This window comes from Diadema setosum, chromosome 2 (assembly GCF_964275005.1).
Source record: "Diadema setosum chromosome 2, eeDiaSeto1, whole genome shotgun sequence".
Lineage (NCBI taxonomy): Eukaryota > Metazoa > Echinodermata > Echinoidea > Diadematoida > Diadematidae > Diadema > Diadema setosum.
Genome location: NC_092686.1, coordinates 34,873,774 through 34,891,482, shown reverse-complemented (window position 1 = coordinate 34,891,482; position 17,709 = coordinate 34,873,774). Strand labels below are relative to the sequence as shown.

Genomic DNA, 17,709 nt, shown 5'->3' with positions numbered 1-17,709 from the left:
AACCGTCAAGAGGAAGAACGATACTAACATTGATCACGTGCACACATAAAACAAGAGTCAGTCCATAAAAGCATACAAAATCAACTCTACATAAAAACAGTGGGTGAGTTACAAAAAAAACCACCAAAATAATAAAAAAGAGATCTGTCCAAATACATGAGAGGATAACAAATGGTAACACAACAACACACTACATAGAATAGTCACACATAATCAGAAGAGAAATATACACATATTGCTGCTGGGGAGACAAAACCTTGTAACTGAAATTTTGGTGAAAATAACTTTTTCTGGATTAATGGTCATGGATGTAATCAGTTAAAGGACAAGTTCACCTTCATATACATGTGGCTTGAGAGAATGCAACAATACTAGTAGAAAACATCAGTGAAAGTTTGGGGAAAATCGGACAATCCGTTAAAAAGTTACGAAATTTTAAACTATCTGCGCAGTCACTGCTGGATGAGAAGACTACTACCATTTATGATGTCATATGCGTACAACGATATAAAGAAAATAAAAAGAGAATTTCACAAAACTTCCCTTTTTGAATAAAGTGCAAATTTCTTCAACTTGTTACTGACATATGATGACATAAATGGTATCCTGGGGTACCAAACAAAAATCAGCCATTTTGTTGAATTATTTATTTTTTTAAAAAGGTTGTACCCTGGGTGCCAAAAAAGAGGAAATGATTTTGTTGCTGGAGCTAGCGCGCGCTAGCCACTGCACTGCACTGCACTAAAGCACACGCTAGTGGTATCGCAGCTTCCATGCACGCATAGTATAACATGCAGTGGCATGGGAATGACTAATGTACATGTACACGCACACACAGTGCATGAATTTTTCTCTGGCTGTCCTCGAGTGGACGTGAAGTGGCGCTACACAACGCGGTTACCCGGGGTACTACGGTACCCCGGGGTAACGCGTGATGCATCATATGTTAAGGGTAATATTATTCCCCTTGCCTTCTGAAAGAGAGAGGTCAAGTGTTCTTTTGTTATGTGAGAAAAATGAAAATACGTTAATTTTCTTTTATTCTTTCTTTATATCATTGTACACATGTGACATCACAAGCTATAGTAGTCTTCTCATCCAGCCTTGAGTGAGCAGAAACTTCAAAAGTTCATAACTTTTGAACGGATTGTCCAAATTTCCTCAAACTCTCACTGATGTGTTCTACTAATATTGCTGCATTCACCCAAGCCACATGTCTATGAAGGTGAACTTGTCCTTTAAGTGATGTCCCGTCCAAATCCTAGCTGTCTTACCTCAAAAAAGAAGCCACCATGACATGTCAAAGGAAAGGCTATCCCATTGTAGTGCTTTGGCTACCATACTTACTGGTTCTCCTGAACACTTAACATTTTGTACATTCGAGGTCTTGTCGTGCCAGTGACGATGTGTGATTTTTATTTTCTAATTCTGCCATGACAAAGTAGATAAAGAAAATTAAAACCATCTCCTTGCAGAATTAATATGGTCAAACACATCACTCACTTCTGCTTGCTGAGGAGCCTTGCAGTCGAAGTAGCACTGGCAGACAGCTGTGTAAAGAGTGGTTCTCCACTGGAGGTAACGCACAGACATCAGGGGGATGGAGTTCTCCATGCACATACACGCCCAGAGCAGGAATTCCAGAACCTGTACAAACCAAGCAGCATTAACACTCCAAAATATGTATTACCTAAGCACTGTCTTTTGTTTATATTGCTACTGCACAAAGACAAGCAATGCAGTTATAAATTACCTTAGAATTTGTGAGCTTGCAAGGGTAAGAATTAAGAGGTGATCATACTTGCAAATACTCATAAACAAAAACTAGCTTGATAACTGAAACATCCAAGCATCCATAAATAACAAATGATATTGTGAAGTTTCCCAATATATATATATATATATATTATATATATATATATATATATATATATAATTTTTTTTCATGCATTTAAGTTGCAATGCTCATCACTTATGTCATGTACCAATATCTATGTATGGGCTTGAAAATAGAAGCAGGGCTGAGATGATGAAAAAGAAACAACAATTAAAAAAAAACAAAACTCACTTGTGCAAAGTTTAAGCAAAATTGTAATGGGAGTCTCCTAAAGTATGAAAATAAGATGCAAAAACAAACCAATGCAGATATTCTGTGTTTTATTCTAACTTTCAGTTCCATTTCACACTTCTTCTTTTTTTCATACAGTGAGGAAATAGAGTCAGAAGTACTATGTGTTGAGTACACATACCTGTGCCGAGTGCCCCAGGGTCATCAAATGTCTGGAGACGCTGTAGATATGGATGGTACCTGTGGAAAAGTATCAAAAACAGGAGATGAGGCTATCTATTCAATTTTCTTATGATATAGCCATGAGCAAGTCAACAGATATCTTGATTCATAGTTCAGACAAGAGAAACATTAAAGGGATGTACATGTACAGTTTCAGTTGAGATGGAGCTTCTGGTTTCCAAAGTTTTTTTTTTTTTTATGATGATTTTTTTAGATAATTAGAAACCTCTTTTGAAATATGAAAGGAAAGAGTATGATTCTAATTCTAAGAGGAATTGTAAGCTTATTTGATGAAAATTGGTTTTACAATAGTTGAGATATCCAAAACGAAGCGTCCAAATAAAAGGTGGGACCCTTCTTTTACTAGGATTGCTTTGTTTTAATTTGTTTTTGGATATCTCAGCCATTTAAAAACCCATTTTTATCAAATAAACTTTACATTCCTCTTGGAATTGCACATTTCTTTAACATTTTATAAAGTGGTTTCTAAATATCTTGCAAAAAGTTTTAAGCTGAATACTCGCCTCAACCAATACTATACCATCCCTTTAAGAGACACAAATACAAGTACCCTCCAATGAAAAAAGGAGGGAGCCTACATTGTACGTACCATTGTAAACCAACCAGCAGAGGGGCTCTCGAGGCAAGACCACCTGGGTAATGAGTCTGAGAAAGGCCAGGATCTTCAGACACAACCCTACCGACTGGGTGTTCTGCAGCTTGGGGTCTGTCATCAAGACTAGCTGGTAATTGCATATGCTCTTTCCATACAGCGCCCGAAACTGGAAACGAAAAATGATGGACATATATCTGATCAACAGAATGAAACTTCATAACAAACACATGTCTGAGATTTGCATACTGGGACACATAGCATTAGCACAAAGAATAACATTGTGTGGGATTAACTCACTCACCCATTTATACAGTCACTCATTCTATTCAAAAGTGAAGAAAAAGTTGAGACACGTACATTTTCAAAGCCTGGGGAGCATTAACAACTGCATAACTGCATGTACCTACAATACTGTTGTTTCTGAGAAAGCATATTCCTCACTCTTTAATTCACAGATAGGAAAAGTATGTATCTATATGAGAAGTAGGAGGGAAATAAAGCTACTTACGGTCAAGCTCGCATTGTCCGTCTCCAAACCATCTGGGAAGAAGATCTCTTTCACCGTCTTGATGTCAACAATGTCCTCTATGTGCTGGTCTCCAAACTGGTCCAGGTAACGGCCATAGCACTGCCAGACAGCAAGGTTGTACTCCTGTATGACAGGGAAAAAAGATCCAGCTATCCTGTGTGGCACATTGTTTCTGAAACACTTCACAGAAGCAACACAGCTTTTTTTCACTGATTTACATCTGGTTTTTAATCAAATAGGGAAAGTCTGCCCACACCACATCCCTTTACTGGGCAGTTCCCCATGTACAAATTGCTGACACAAAGGGTGTTTACTATTTACAGCTACATGTCTAAAAGTACAAGTGTAGGTGTATGGCAGCATAAAAGATTCTGATTGAGAGTGTTAATGCTTGATATTTTCATGTCTCTGAGCTTTTGCTGATTGCCAGTCGTAAATCACGGCACCGTTTCATGAAAGTTGTCGGCCCTGACATGCTGTAAGGCTCTGATGATTTCCTAAAATCCTTGGTTTTGATTGCCTGTGAAGCTCGGCCACTGACTGTTACTACAATATTATGGTGATTGCTAGAGACTGAAAACTTGCCAGGGCTGACGACTTTCATGAAACGGTACCCTGAACCATCCAACAGTACAACAATGTTCTAGGCATATGACATCAATGAATTTGAAAGAGTGAACACTTACTGTAACCGTATGTTGATACATGGATCAAGAGCTTTTGGATGTCATCTAGATCCTAGTTGGTATGTATTATAGATCAGAATTAAGATCAATGAAATACTTAAGACTAGACATGTTCTGAGGTAATGAAGGGAAATGATGCAAGTTTTCATTTGACATCCTGCAAGGTCAAGTGTAGAGGCTAGAGCTTTTCATAAAAGTTACCTTCAATGACACAAGAAAATCTCCCATCTCAATGACTTTCCTCTGATAGTAAGTAGGTGGTAGTCTGGCTTCATAGTTGTTCCACAGGGAAAACAAAGTGTTGGGCCTGAAAAAGGAAAGAAAAGATTCAATATGAATCAGAGTAAATGAATCAGACTAGCACTATCTATATGTGAGTGTTCATAATTAGTCATTACCAAGCACCAGTAAAGTAAAAATACCAAGGTTAGACCTCCCATGCCAAAATTTGACCACATGCAAACACAAAAGATTTGCATGTAGAAGGGGGTCAAATTTTGGACAGCATTATGGTCAAATCATGGGGGGCTTGCCTTGCTTAACTAATTCTAAAAAAAAAAAAAAAACAAGTACACATGCACAGCTACATGTACACTGTAACTACAAAGATGTCACTTTGAACTTTTTATCGGCGAGATGGGAATACAGAATACAAGCAACAAAGGGTATCCGTGGCATATTAACATAAACTTAAAGAGGGTTTTCTATCTACATTGTTGTAGATATAGAGTAGTTTTCGGACACTTAAAGGGGATGGCCAGTAACTGCTCAGTGGGAATGCTGGGAGATGATTGTTCCAATCCTTGTGGGATTCATTTAAGAGTACATTATATATCTATTGTTGTGTGAAAATTATTTGCTTCAGAATGGTCTTATATTCAAGTTAATCAAGTAATGTGCAGTTTAATGTTTCCAGGTTAGCATGCCTGTACAGTGATGGGACGATTGTTAACAGCCAGTTAACGATCGCCAAAAACTGGGGTTTTACTCTACTAGATCATCTAATTTTGTAGAAGTCTAGAAAATTGAACATGTTAGCAGTCACATCCCCAGTGATAGCGAAGAATGCAAAACCACTGCATGTACTCAAGTCTCATGCTAGCCCGACCAGACGCCGTGCGTCAGATAGGTGGGGCCTCGCCATCACATCGGGGAGCCACAACACAATTACAAAACTTATAAAGATTTGACCTTTAAAAGTGCATTCAGATCGCATGAACTCCCAATTATCACTCTGATGTACCGATCGCACATGCTGCATATAATCTTCATTTTCGGTAAGTTGTGAAATGTCTAGATCTATTCTTATGTCAATATCGATAACATAGCTACATGTATGTAGTATCATTAATGAAGATTACATTTAATGAGTTTGAGGTTACAAAAAAAATGATGTACAATGTAAAGTATCAAACTCAACGCGATCGTACAATTCCCGCTGAGCTTGCTCTGTGTTGTGGGCCGCTCCGGCACAGCCCTGTCGCTATTTATACAGCGACTGGGCTGTGTATATAAGTTAGTCTCAAGTCATGCGTGAATGTTCGTCCTGTAGATCCCTAAAAACAGTTAAACCTACTCCAGCACTCTAGATCTAGTCAGTGTAGAATCTACATACGTGCAATGCAGCAAACAGAAGAAGCCAAGAAGGGAAGGGGTTGGTTTCAATGTACAGCTACAGTGTCGATATGGATGTGTTGGACACCTATCTTTTACGTCTATACTAGGGGTCTGTATGTTACGTTGTAAACGACCGTCGCTTTTGACGGCAAGACCACAAAAATGTCTTTTATTTTGTTTGATTTTAACAGTAATACCACCCACCTATATCGTATTTTGCTGATTACGTGATGGTTGAGTTGAATTTGGTGTTTTGTTGGTATCCAAACTTTATTGTTGAATTTTTCGTAGTAGATTGTGCGATGACTCACAAAAGCAACGAACTACCACGAACGCTCAACCCGACCGTGGTAGCATTTTACGTACGCCCGTGCGTTTCTTGTGTTACGTAGATTTTAGTAAAGCTTGTCGTCTTCTACGTACATGCATTTCCACGCGTGCTGCTCTCATGATTTGACGTCACTTCCGCTCAGACTAGCTCATCCACTTCCGCTCCGACTAGCTACGTTGTAGTATAGGAGAGTGATTGCTATTCAATAACACGCAGAAGATGAGGAGTGAAGCAATACGGACGCTTACAGACCTGATTTTAAGGACGGATTTCAGTGGGTTTTTGACGTAATTAAAAAAAATACGCATATTACCGATTATTGAATGATTATCATAGATTACGGGGATTCCTTATATTTTAGTTTTCCACGATTATGAAGGAAACGTACACCCACCGCTGAAAATAACAACGTCTGCGAAGGAGTAGAGGTGCAGCCGCTGTCGCGAAGTGACAGCGGCTGCGTGTAGTTATGCACATTGTCAATTGTAGTCCCGGCCCATGGGTACCCGGGGATGGCTGGGACTTGCATCCCACTTGCAATTTTGGGAGTTACACTACCCGGCCAAGTCCCGGCCAAGTCTCCGACAGGTCGGGCAAAATTTTCACGGAAATCCCCCGCTAAGTCCCCGGCAGGCCGGGCAAAATTGAAGTTGAAATCCCCGGCCAATTCCCCGACAGTCCGGGCAATATTTGTGCAGAAATCCCCGGCCAAGTCCCCGACAAGTCGGGCATATTTGTATATAAATCCCCGGCCAAGTCCCGACCCTCAAGGCCCGGTCACACTGCCCAAAAGTCGCGTAAGTTTGCGTGCATCACGCAAGAAATTTGGTTTTGCGCGTGCTTGTCCGTTGAGAATTTTTGCTGATTTACGCGATGAAAATCACTGATGAATTGCGCAAGAACTACAGAAATATCACTCAAAAATCATTAATCAGCGCATTTATAGGCACGCAAAGGCCCCAAATAGGGCGAATTCGTGATTGTGCGCGACGCCTGACGACAGAGGTCCACGGAAAATCACGCATAATCTGCGCTTTATCACAATTAACTGCGTATGAATCGCACATAAACGTGATAGCGGCAACATTTTCGCAAACGATCACTGATATTCCACGCATATTTTGCGCGTTGTTCGCGTAAGAACAACGCAAACTACGCAAAAATTACGTAAAAACTAAAACAGCGCAATACTGCCTAGAAGTGTGTAAACTTTTACACGAAGCCGAGTTTTGAGCTGCTCAAAAACCTGGCTTTTGAGGACCTGTCACACTCCCCAAAAGTCACGTAAACGCATGAATCACGTAAGAAATTCGAGCCTTATTTTACGCCATACGATACGCGATTTGCGCATTTCATGAGTTTGTCTACAATTTTGAACCTTCGTAGTTGTCAGCCGATGTGCGCCGGATCGGCACTTTACGCAATTCCATGTTTTGAGGAGCTCAAAACTCGGCTTCGCGTAAAAATTTTACACAGTATTGCGCTGTTTTACGTAATTTTTGCGTAGTTTGCGTGGTTCTTACGCGAACAATGCGCGAAATATGCGTGGAATATCAGCGATTGTTCGCAAAAATGTTGCCGCTATCGCGTTCACCAACGACTCTCCACTGACAAAAAAGCAGACTATAAATAATGACGCATGTTTCGCGCTTGAAACACCTACGTATCACTGAAAATCACTGAAAAAAAAAGATATTAGCGTAGGCCTATGTATCTCTAACAGAACACGGTAAATACTCACGAAATACTGATCGAGGAATCACTAATGTATCACTAACATTAGTAACAACTCACGTATGATTGTGGCGCTATATTTTTGCGTGATCTTTCCGTAGTTCTTGCACAATTCATCGGTGATTTTTCATTGCGTAAATCAGCGAAAATGGTAAAATTCTCGACGGACACGCACACAAAACCAAATTTCTTAGTTACCGGTACGTGATTTATGCAATTACGCAACTTTTGGGCAGTGTGACCGAGCCCGCCCGCGTGGAATCGCGTAAAGCGCCGATCCGGCGCACATCCGTGGACAATACGATCGAAGGTTCCACGTCAGAAAAATTCATGAAATGCGCAAATCGCGCATGTTTCGCGCTAGGCTCTTTACGTGATTCATGCGTTTACGCAACTTTTGGGCAACATTACGGAGTTCTCAATAGCAGGGAATTGCTAGTCAAGCGAAATAATTTATGGTCACATTACCGTACTGGAAATGGTACAAGTCATAATCAACTCTCAAGCAAAATCTGGCTCAATCCCGGCCAAAATTCCCGCCCCAAATGCCTGCTATTTGGTTGGAGCGAATTTCCCCCGACAAACCCCGGTTTATTCCCCACCCACCGGGGCAAAATAAGTGAATCTCCCCCGACAAACCCCGGTCCATTCCCGACCCACCGGGGCAAAATAATTGAATTTCCCCCGACAACACCCCGGTATAGTGAGGTGCCCGCACCTCGTCAGGGGCCCGAATACCGTCACCCCGATTAAAATTGTTTTAAGCGCATCAACAAAAATTTATGCCCGGGACTGTGTTCAGTACGCTTGAAACTTGGCAGGGCTACCACAACCAAGCAAATTTTGGTGAAAACCGAACAGTTTTTCGCAAAAATCTGAAATTTTAATCGGAATAGGACACTACGTGTAAAGTATCACCACTGTCCCCGCACGCATCTTTTACGTGTATGTCTATGGGAGCATCACGGTCACCCGCACACGTCTTTTACGTGCTTTGTCTATGGGAGCGCAGGTGACGAGTTGCGGGCCCCTTCCCTAGCGCGCAACTTTTTTGCATCGTTCGCGTTTGACGACGATAGCTGCAAATTTTCGATATCGATCAGTGAGCTTGTGATTCCATTGGAAATTTCAGCATTTTTCCTGTATGTGAGATGAATTTCAAAGAATTTCAGTGGCGAAATGTGATTCAAATATGCGCAAACATTAACTATGACGAGGTGCGGGTCACCCAAGTATACATCCCCGGCCCACCGGGGCAAATTAAGTGAATTTCCCCCTACAAAGCCCGGTCTATTCCCGACCCACCCGGGCGAAAAAAATGCTGAAATCCCCGCCCAACTTGGTTGCAAGTCCCGGCCATCCCCGGGTACCCATGGGTCGGGACTTCAATTGACAAGTGCATTACATTAGGTCTACATGTACAGCAACGAACAACAAACACAGTTAAGAATATATGGGACTGAGCGTGTGCGGTTGGCAATTACTTAGTTTCTTACCCTCTCGCGTACGGCTCTTCATCTTTTTTCTTGTATCCAGGAGCGCATCTCTTTTTCATAAACTGAATGAATAATTTGTAGTCTTCCTCAAACGCATTTATGACAGGATTTTTGTCGCCTATGTAGTATTTTGATGCAGGTTGAGCGACAGATTTAGACGCTTTGTGCTGCAACATCAGCGCCATCTTGATACTATTCAGTTGCTAGGGTCCTCTCCATTCTGATATGGGGGAGAATCCTAATATTCCAATATACTACTAGTATTTCTACTGCTAATATCGAATATTTTCAAAAAAAAATCGGTGAATATGTAAGTTTGTTAATCAAAAGCTAATTCTATTCATGTAGGTTAGTGATTTGACTTTGCTGATTGCTATATTTTGATAATTCTATTTAAGAAGAAACAGAAATCATCGCTAGTAAAAATGAATTCGTCCAAAATTATCCGGACATAACACACACACAGTCTGTGAGCTCAGTGCCCAGTGTAGAAAGATGCAACCGCAAGCATGCGCATACTAGCAGACTGATGAAACAAACAATCGTCGTGCTAGTAGTATGCTGAAGAGATGCGCCAGGCATGCCAGGCATCCAGGGCAGGGTGCTGGCTGACTCCTCATCCGCATAGAGCAGGGAGGTGTGAGAGACCTCCCTGCATAGAGCTAGCTCTGCTCCGTTACACGTGCATACGTATGCGTGCGCATGGACGACCATAGAAGCACAGCTCCAGGCATAATTTTCGTCAATCTAAAGACTATTAAACATTAGACTGTACAGGCTGTATAACGTCAAACGCGGTAAACTTCCAATTCCCATCTCCCATCCAGTTTGCCAAAAGCTAGCAGACTCTTGCAGCCAAAGCCCTTTGCAAAGTCAAAGGCCGAAGACGGAAGTGTCAGCGCCGACAGCCTGACCACTGACAGCGGACTTCGAAGGCGGTAAATTACAACTTGACAAGTTGGCAAGGTAGGCCTGCCTCCTCCTGTAATTTATCACCTGTAAAAAAGAATGTAAACATTAACACTACAGTTAGGCATAGCCACTTAGGGTTATTATTTACTGTGGGAGCGTCCTGAGTCTATAGAAACACAAATTTAAGCACCTGTAAAGTTTACCAGCAATGGCTAAGGTAGTAATGATATCAGTTCGGGAAACCCACTCACAAGGGGGGCCCCTCCTTATAAGTAACCCGTCCCCCTTATAAGTAACCCCGTCCCCCTTATAAGTAACCCCCGGGGCACCCCTTATAAGGAGTCTCCACGTTTTTTTGCAATGCAACGCGAAAATGAAAGGACTGCGGCAATTCGCTTGATTATGTCCATAAAGCTTCACAAGTTTCCTAGTTACTCACGAAATTTGAGCAAAATCGGTTCGAGACATCATATCTAAAATCATGGATTTAAATGCGATGTCAAACGACCCATGCGAATGCTGAAATGCGAGCGATTACTGGCGTGAGTGTCGCCAGGCGCGGCGGCGCGGCAATGCTTGAGTGCAGACGTGGCGACTGAGTGCGGAGACTTTCGTTCATTCAGGTGGCCTATGAACGAAAGTCTCCGTACTCAGTCGCCACGTCTGCACTCAAGCATTGCCGCGCCGCCGCGCCTGGCGACACTCACGCCAGTATTAAATCGCTCGCATTTCAGCATTCGCATGGGTCGTTTGACATCGCATTTAAATCCATGATTTTAGATATGATGCCTCGAACCGATTTTGCTCAAATTTCGTGAGTAACTAGGAAACTTGTGAAGCTTTATGGACATAATCAAGCGAATTGCCGCACATCCTTTCATTTTCGCGTTGCATTGCAAAAAAGCGTGGAGACTCCTTATAAGGGGTGCCCCGGGGGTTACTTACAAGGGGGACGGGGTTACTTATAAGGGGGACGGGTTACTTATAAGGAGGGGCCCCCCTTGTGAGTGGGTTTCCCGAACTGATATAGATCTAGGGGCCTACGTTCCATATCTAGAAATCATGTTAAATTAAAAGAATCAATACAAGTTGCGCACTTCCACATTTTCAGATTGTTCTGGTCTTGAATAATGAAACAATGTTTTTCTATGAGTAATTTTTAATACGACTAACTGTTAAATTACAAGTACAAGTTCATCTCCATACCTCCTGTTCATTCATTCATTTTTTGATGCAATTGCAACCTTTATTTAATTTTTAGCTTTTGCATACATGGCACTTTGCGCATCAGCTATATCAGGGCTGCCAACCTTGAGTGAGAGTTTGGCATGAGACACTAAGAGGGAGCGAAGCGACCTCCTGGCTAGCGCCTGGCGGCCTGCTGTGCGGTCGTACGTATACTATATATAGTAGCCCTACTACATATCGACCACCCTTATTGAAACGACCGCGTATACATTGGCGCACAGGACGCTTAGTACGCACTTCACTGCGCGCAGAGCACATAAAAATGGATTGTCTTTGACCATTGATGAGGATGGTGTGGGAAAACGCGAAAATTCACTGTTCATTAATGGTTCTAATCAAGGACAAAATTTCGAATGAATATTTTCCCCGAATCGTAATGTAATGTCTATGGAAGTTTCTAAAAAACTTTGTACAACACGGTGTTCAATACAAGTCGGTTTGCGTGCATTGTCAATGCAAAAACGGCGGAGCTTTACCACGGGGAGCTGAAACGAGGCCACGCAAGTTCGACGGCGATATTTTTGCACTGAAACTTCGAATCGAAAAGGGAACAACGGCATTTGATAGTGCTGGATTTTCTCAATCACGTAGATCAAGTTTTTTACGTGAATTTCAGTGTTAAATATTCTTATCAAGCAAATAAACATTAGGCGGTCGATGGATAGTAGGTCCAACCATACTACGTACACAGTCAGTGTATGTAAAGCGATGTAAAGCACACGTCATAGCCATACATGTACTGTAATTTGCCAAAAGTACAAGCTACGCTCACGTGAAACCAATCGTAGGGAGCTCGTCTTTGCGCGCGAACCGAAAAGGATTATTATTGGTTAAGCTTTACACCCGCGCGGGAAAATCTCGAAATTTTGGGCTTGGGCATATCGATATTCGGAATATCAGAGAATTTAGAGATATATTTATTTTTGTAGTCATGTACATTCCATTTTGGGGGTTTAGCGTGAGATTTCGTTTATCAGAGTGAGACAGTAAAAATTGGTTGAATTGCGCGAGTCTCATCTCACGTACGCTCAATGCGTGGGAGTTGGCAGCCCTGCTATATGAATAAGCATTTAGCAGTTAAATTTAGAGTTACAATGTTCTTAGCCTTTGAACAAGGTCCATTTTCTGCTCTCTGTGTAGCATGGTGTAGTGGCGAGCGAAAGGGTTTGAGTGAAACGCGCCCACCAGCAGAGAGCGATCGGGCGCCACACAATGTCTCGCAGCAAGAGTGCCTGCTCAAATATAAAGCATGATAAGGGTAAGGCTATACTGTTTCAATCTGTTGTACGGAGCAGTTGTTGTCCTCACAGATTCCTCTTGACCGAATCATTTAATAGATTAAAGTCGTCAAACTGGACATAAATGGACTATTGTATTAGCGGAACCAAATGTTAATGATCAATGTATCCTGTTGTCAATAATTGGACTATTCATTGTAAGTATTTTAAGTTGAAATTTAGCCCGATACTACTCCGTACGAGACCTGAATCCTATATTCCACAGCCCAAGTTCCATTCTGAATACTGAAATATCCATAGACTTAATACACAGACCACCAGGTTCCCATACGAGTGAAACGGTGTATGAGCAAAACACACCTTTTGTCAATGTTGAATAATGCATTGCCATGCTAACCACTCTTTTTTGTTCAATGAAAAAACATACCAAAATACTGTGGAATAAGTTAACTCCTTCGGGTTTAGGTGGGGGGTATTAATCACATTCAATGATGGTTCTATTTGAATCAGGTCCTAGTACTGTGTAGCCCCTGCAACTGCCCCCTTTTTTACCACTAATTTCTCTTGCAGTTTAACTTTCAACTGCGAGCACTACTGCTGGTATTCTCACTGCTAGCTGTTGTCCAGGTGAGGTGGGGAGTAACCATGTTTGGCATTGAACACTTCATGTCCACCCATGAGGGCTTCATGGGTAGGATCAAGAGTTTTCCTGAAGACTTTGTCGTCACCGAGATCTCAGAGGATGGAAAATTGGCATGTGTTGGAAGCAGGGATGAAGACAAAGTGTGTCGAGAGGTGGGTCTGCAGAAAGAGAGACACAGCCATCGGCCAGCTTTTGACTGTGACATCATGGACCAAAACAGTATAGAAATCACAGAAGATAGCATCAAGGAGGAATATAATGAAAGTGACCCACATGCATCTGCTTCATGTTCAATGCCAGAATCATATCAGTCTGACACACCAGAAGAGCAAGAAAAACAACTATGTCAAATTCTTGGGGCGGATGCGATGACAGAGCTCCAAAAATTTGCAGCCATGGAACTAGAAATTCTCCAATCCACTTATGCACAGGAGGGAAGAGCTGGAAAGGTTCCTCCTGATGGGAAGAATCCCAAACCCCTTGGAGCCGATCTCAACTTGGGAACTTTCACCAGAAAGGATGCGCGGACGATCATTCACAGGTTCGTGCGACACCTGTACCCGCATCTACGAACAGTGAACCACAAAGTGCCTGATAGTGGAGAAGTAGAAATTCACATCTCACAAGAGCCCATAGTTCTAGCGTTCCAAGAAGCGAGAGTTGCCCTCTCGCGAGTGCTGGACTTCATCAGATACGTTGAGGCGAGAGAGAGCGAACGGACATTCACGTTTGGCAGCGTGAACTCCAAAGATCAGAGGACCTGTTTGCATCGTTTGGTGGCCAAGCACTACGGATCTTTCCTGGAGACTAAGACGTTTGGAGACGGTCAGTCGGGGGAAGACCAAGACATTGTGGTGCGATTCAGGCAGAAGTTTAAGGATCGCAAGAAGAGAAAAAGGGGAGAGCAGCATGGGGATGACAGTGCAGTGGTCTTTACAGGTAACTGCTGGGCGAGGGGAATGAAATTAGGGAAAAATCTGTCCTATAAGCATCATCCATGTGACTGTTGCATTAGATAAAACTTAGAAGGGAGGTTTCAATAATGTTAGGTTTTGTACTGATATTTTGCTTCCCATTGATATGATTTTGCATCAGAATATAAATTCTATGCCATGGTGTCATAGTAACATGCAATGATTGGAAATATACCATCTGCGGCCAATAAGCTTTTGGTGTATTTTGTCATCTGTATAGCTAGTGGAATACTACAATTTTGAGCTACATTCACACAAAGCAAAATTGAGTTAAAATGTCTGAACATTTATTTTTAATCTCATGAGCAAAAAGAAAAAAAAAAACTATCATATCGTGTATTACATTCATATACTAGTAGATGGGCAAAACTTATCACTGGCTGGCAAGTGCATCTACTCTGTTCCACATTAAAAGTCTGGTGATGAGACTATCAATCATGGTTGGTTCTGGAACTGGGGACTGTGTGGTTTTGCGTTCAGATCTGATATAAAACCATTATTTTAATGCCTTGATTACTGGTGAGGTTTTAAGTCCTTGATCGTCCTGTTTAGTATTAAAAGACGGTGACATGTCCTAACCAACAATTTGTCAGGCATTTCTCTAACGGGTAACATACGATTGATTAAGGTTCATTTGCAAGCTGGTAACATACCGTGGTACCTTTTTACCTAGTGATCAAAGTTTAGGGAATACCAGTAGTGGAAAAGGAGACTCACATTCAGGTGAGGTATTTCTGTCTGTCATTTTATATTCATAAGATTTGGTTGCTTTCTTCCAGTTGTCACAGGCAAATACAACACACAAAGAATTTGCTTGGCTTACATAATCAAGAATTCAAACCTCAAAGATATTTACATATTAAGCTGAATGAAGACACAGTAAGCATCTGCACTTCTGATGGAAACTGTGTATCCAATATGATATACATCATATTTGAGGCATGCTGTCCTATGTAGCCTCCATCATCAAACAGTCATTCTACACTCCTAACTCTGCACATGAATATTTTCTGCTCAACTTGCTCTAATTGCATTGATATACTATGGATTTGATATCTACCTTCATCATCATATTTATTGCACTCTGCAGTGTCATCAGTTTGCAATGGTTTCCCAGACTGTTAACAGGTTATTACCTTGAGCACACAGTTGAAAATCACAGTCTACTGTACTGTGTGTGCATCATAAATTTGGAATATGTAGACTGACAAATGTTTTTAGGAGGATTAACTTGAAAGGGAAATCTGTTTATGTCTGTATGCATCAGTATGACTTGATTTCGGTGAGCATGTTTCTGATGCTTCCTATCCATTCTTCCTCAGGCTTCTCCTTACAGAAGACAAACATAGAGACGCTGGATGCCATTCAGCAGCTGAGTCAAGCAGTGGGTCTTCACCCGTCAGACTTTTCCTATGCAGGCATCAAGGACAAGAAAGCTGTCACAACTCAATTTATGTGTGTAAAAGGGATCCCTGCAAGTCGGTATGTAGTGGTACACATTGAAGATGTAAAAGGGCACGAATTAAAGCACAAAATAAAACAATACAAATTTTTCCCTTCACATGCCAGAGCAGTTCTTTTTTTGCTACAATTCAGCATTATACAGCTGTTTGTGTGAGTGATCAAGCTTTCTTAGTTGCAGTAGAAAGAAAATTTTTACAGTGTGACTGTCATCTGAAAATGATGCTGGATTACCTATTAATTGCACAATTAGGTAGCATTACATAAACAGTATACCAATATCAGCCCTATACAGATGTATACAGTCATTGGTGCCTTCAAAACCATTATGGTCATCGCAGCAGTAATAAGTTCACACACTTGTATGCCTTTTCTCGCACATAGTTTCCAAGCTTCTACAGAGGGGACTAGGCTGCCTGCTGGCCTTCAAGTAGGAGATGTGCATCCAAGGAATGGACCAATCCATCTCGGGCAGCTGTGGGGAAATCACTTTGACATCACGCTGAGGGACGTGCAAGTTCAGAAAGGGTTGCCAGGTGTGGAAGGAGGCGAGTCTTTGCCGGAGGAGGAGACACTGTTGGAGGAAGCCATCACAAGGAGCATAGCATGTGTGCAGGTTTGTGGTTGCGTACCTCTCAAGTTGCAGTGACAAAAAGAAGTCAGATCCATCTAGGACTGGGGCCAACCTCTTGGTCGTGAGAAAGAGTAAAGAAAGGCAGCTTTGTACTTTCTGCAAGCTGATAAGCTGCTCTGGTGGACTAAAGAGGCCAGTGAACATTTGTGCAAGTTGATATGATTTTCTGTGCCCCCCCATGCCTGTGGGCTAAGACATCTGTGATAGTCCTTTTTGTGTGCAATATTAGTGTTTAGGGTGAATATGCAGCTAATTGACAGTATATTTGCTCAGCCCCCCCCCCCCCCATTATTTATGATAGCATTGTCCTCACCACAAATTATTCCAAGAAACATATCTTAAAGTGGTCTAACAATGGTAGCTGTAAAGCAAGTTAAAAGGTCATACTCTGAGATGGGGAGGGGATGGGGGTCCTTAAGAGTAAATGATGTATAAATTTGCTAAGTTACCAAACTATCAAACAGCCTCCATAAACTTGCTGCAAGTGACAGGATAGAAAACAAAGAATTAATATTAAAAAAAAATGTGATGAAATGATAAACATTGATATTAGAAGTTTTAAAAGTGCAGTCACAGAAATAAGCCACATCTGCTTCACACGCCATGTGATAGTTCATCAGTGTAAAATCCCTCATTGAGTGCTCTTGCAGTGGATGGGATGGGAGCCTCCCTCCGTGGGCAGTCATCACACCTGTGAAGGATGCATTCATAACTTCACGGATGTACACCATTAGCCCCAAAAAGGTTGTTGTCATGAGCTCCTTGTGAAATGATTGATGTCATTAGCTTCTCGTTTTGATGCTGAACACCTCACACAAACACGTAATGGATCCCACGGGCTCAAACTGTGACGTTTCCTCTTGGGCCTCAGCTGAAAGAACATTTATTTGCAAACTTCCAATGTTTGTGTTTGTCTGCTCGTGAAACACGGCATAAAACTCATTGGTGTTTGCCAGCAGGAGTCTCTTTCTGATTTTGAACAAATTGCCCATCTACAAGTATCCTCTTGATAGTCTCAGTCTTTCTTTTCTGGACAATCTGTACCGGCCGCGCAGAAAAGCTGTTAATGGGAGGTTTGTTAGCGCTATCAAGTCGCTAACAAATCAGCCACTAACAGCACGGGCAACATGACCGCATAGAAAGCGCTGTTAGAGTGCTTTTAGACACGTGCGCTGTTACGGTGCTGTTAGTGGATTTAGCCTTAGAGTTAGGCAAAATCTATGCGATTTGTGTGTAATGATCTATTTATAGATTGATGCATCTTAATGCAGTGATACACAGCACAGTTTTGTTTCTTCTG

General features: G+C 41.8%; 2 protein-coding genes across 2 annotated transcripts in view; one reads left to right on the top strand and one right to left on the bottom strand.

Moving 5' to 3' along the window:
• Nucleotides 1–9,484, bottom strand: part of LOC140244440 (cilia- and flagella-associated protein 54-like) — a 65,836-nt gene extending 56,352 nt beyond the window's left edge. Inside the window, exons 1-6 of the mRNA XM_072324081.1 lie at nt 9,300–9,484; nt 4,323–4,428; nt 3,415–3,558; nt 2,901–3,072; nt 2,250–2,308; nt 1,504–1,647 (exon numbers count right to left, since the gene is read on the bottom strand). Coding sequence (XP_072180182.1) covers nt 1,504–1,647; nt 2,250–2,308; nt 2,901–3,072; nt 3,415–3,558; nt 4,323–4,428; nt 9,300–9,484 — 810 coding nt within the window. The remainder of the gene's footprint in view (nt 1–1,503; nt 1,648–2,249; nt 2,309–2,900; nt 3,073–3,414; nt 3,559–4,322; nt 4,429–9,299) is intronic.
• Nucleotides 9,485–13,292: 3,808 nt separating this feature from the next.
• The window catches only part of LOC140246282 (pseudouridylate synthase PUS7L-like), a 113,483-nt gene continuing 109,066 nt past the window's right edge, over nt 13,293–17,709 (top strand). Inside the window, exons 1-3 of the mRNA XM_072325747.1 lie at nt 13,293–14,279; nt 15,637–15,796; nt 16,160–16,391. Of these exons, the coding sequence (XP_072181848.1) occupies nt 13,343–14,279; nt 15,637–15,796; nt 16,160–16,391 (1,329 nt within the window). The 5' untranslated portion in view covers nt 13,293–13,342. The remainder of the gene's footprint in view (nt 14,280–15,636; nt 15,797–16,159; nt 16,392–17,709) is intronic.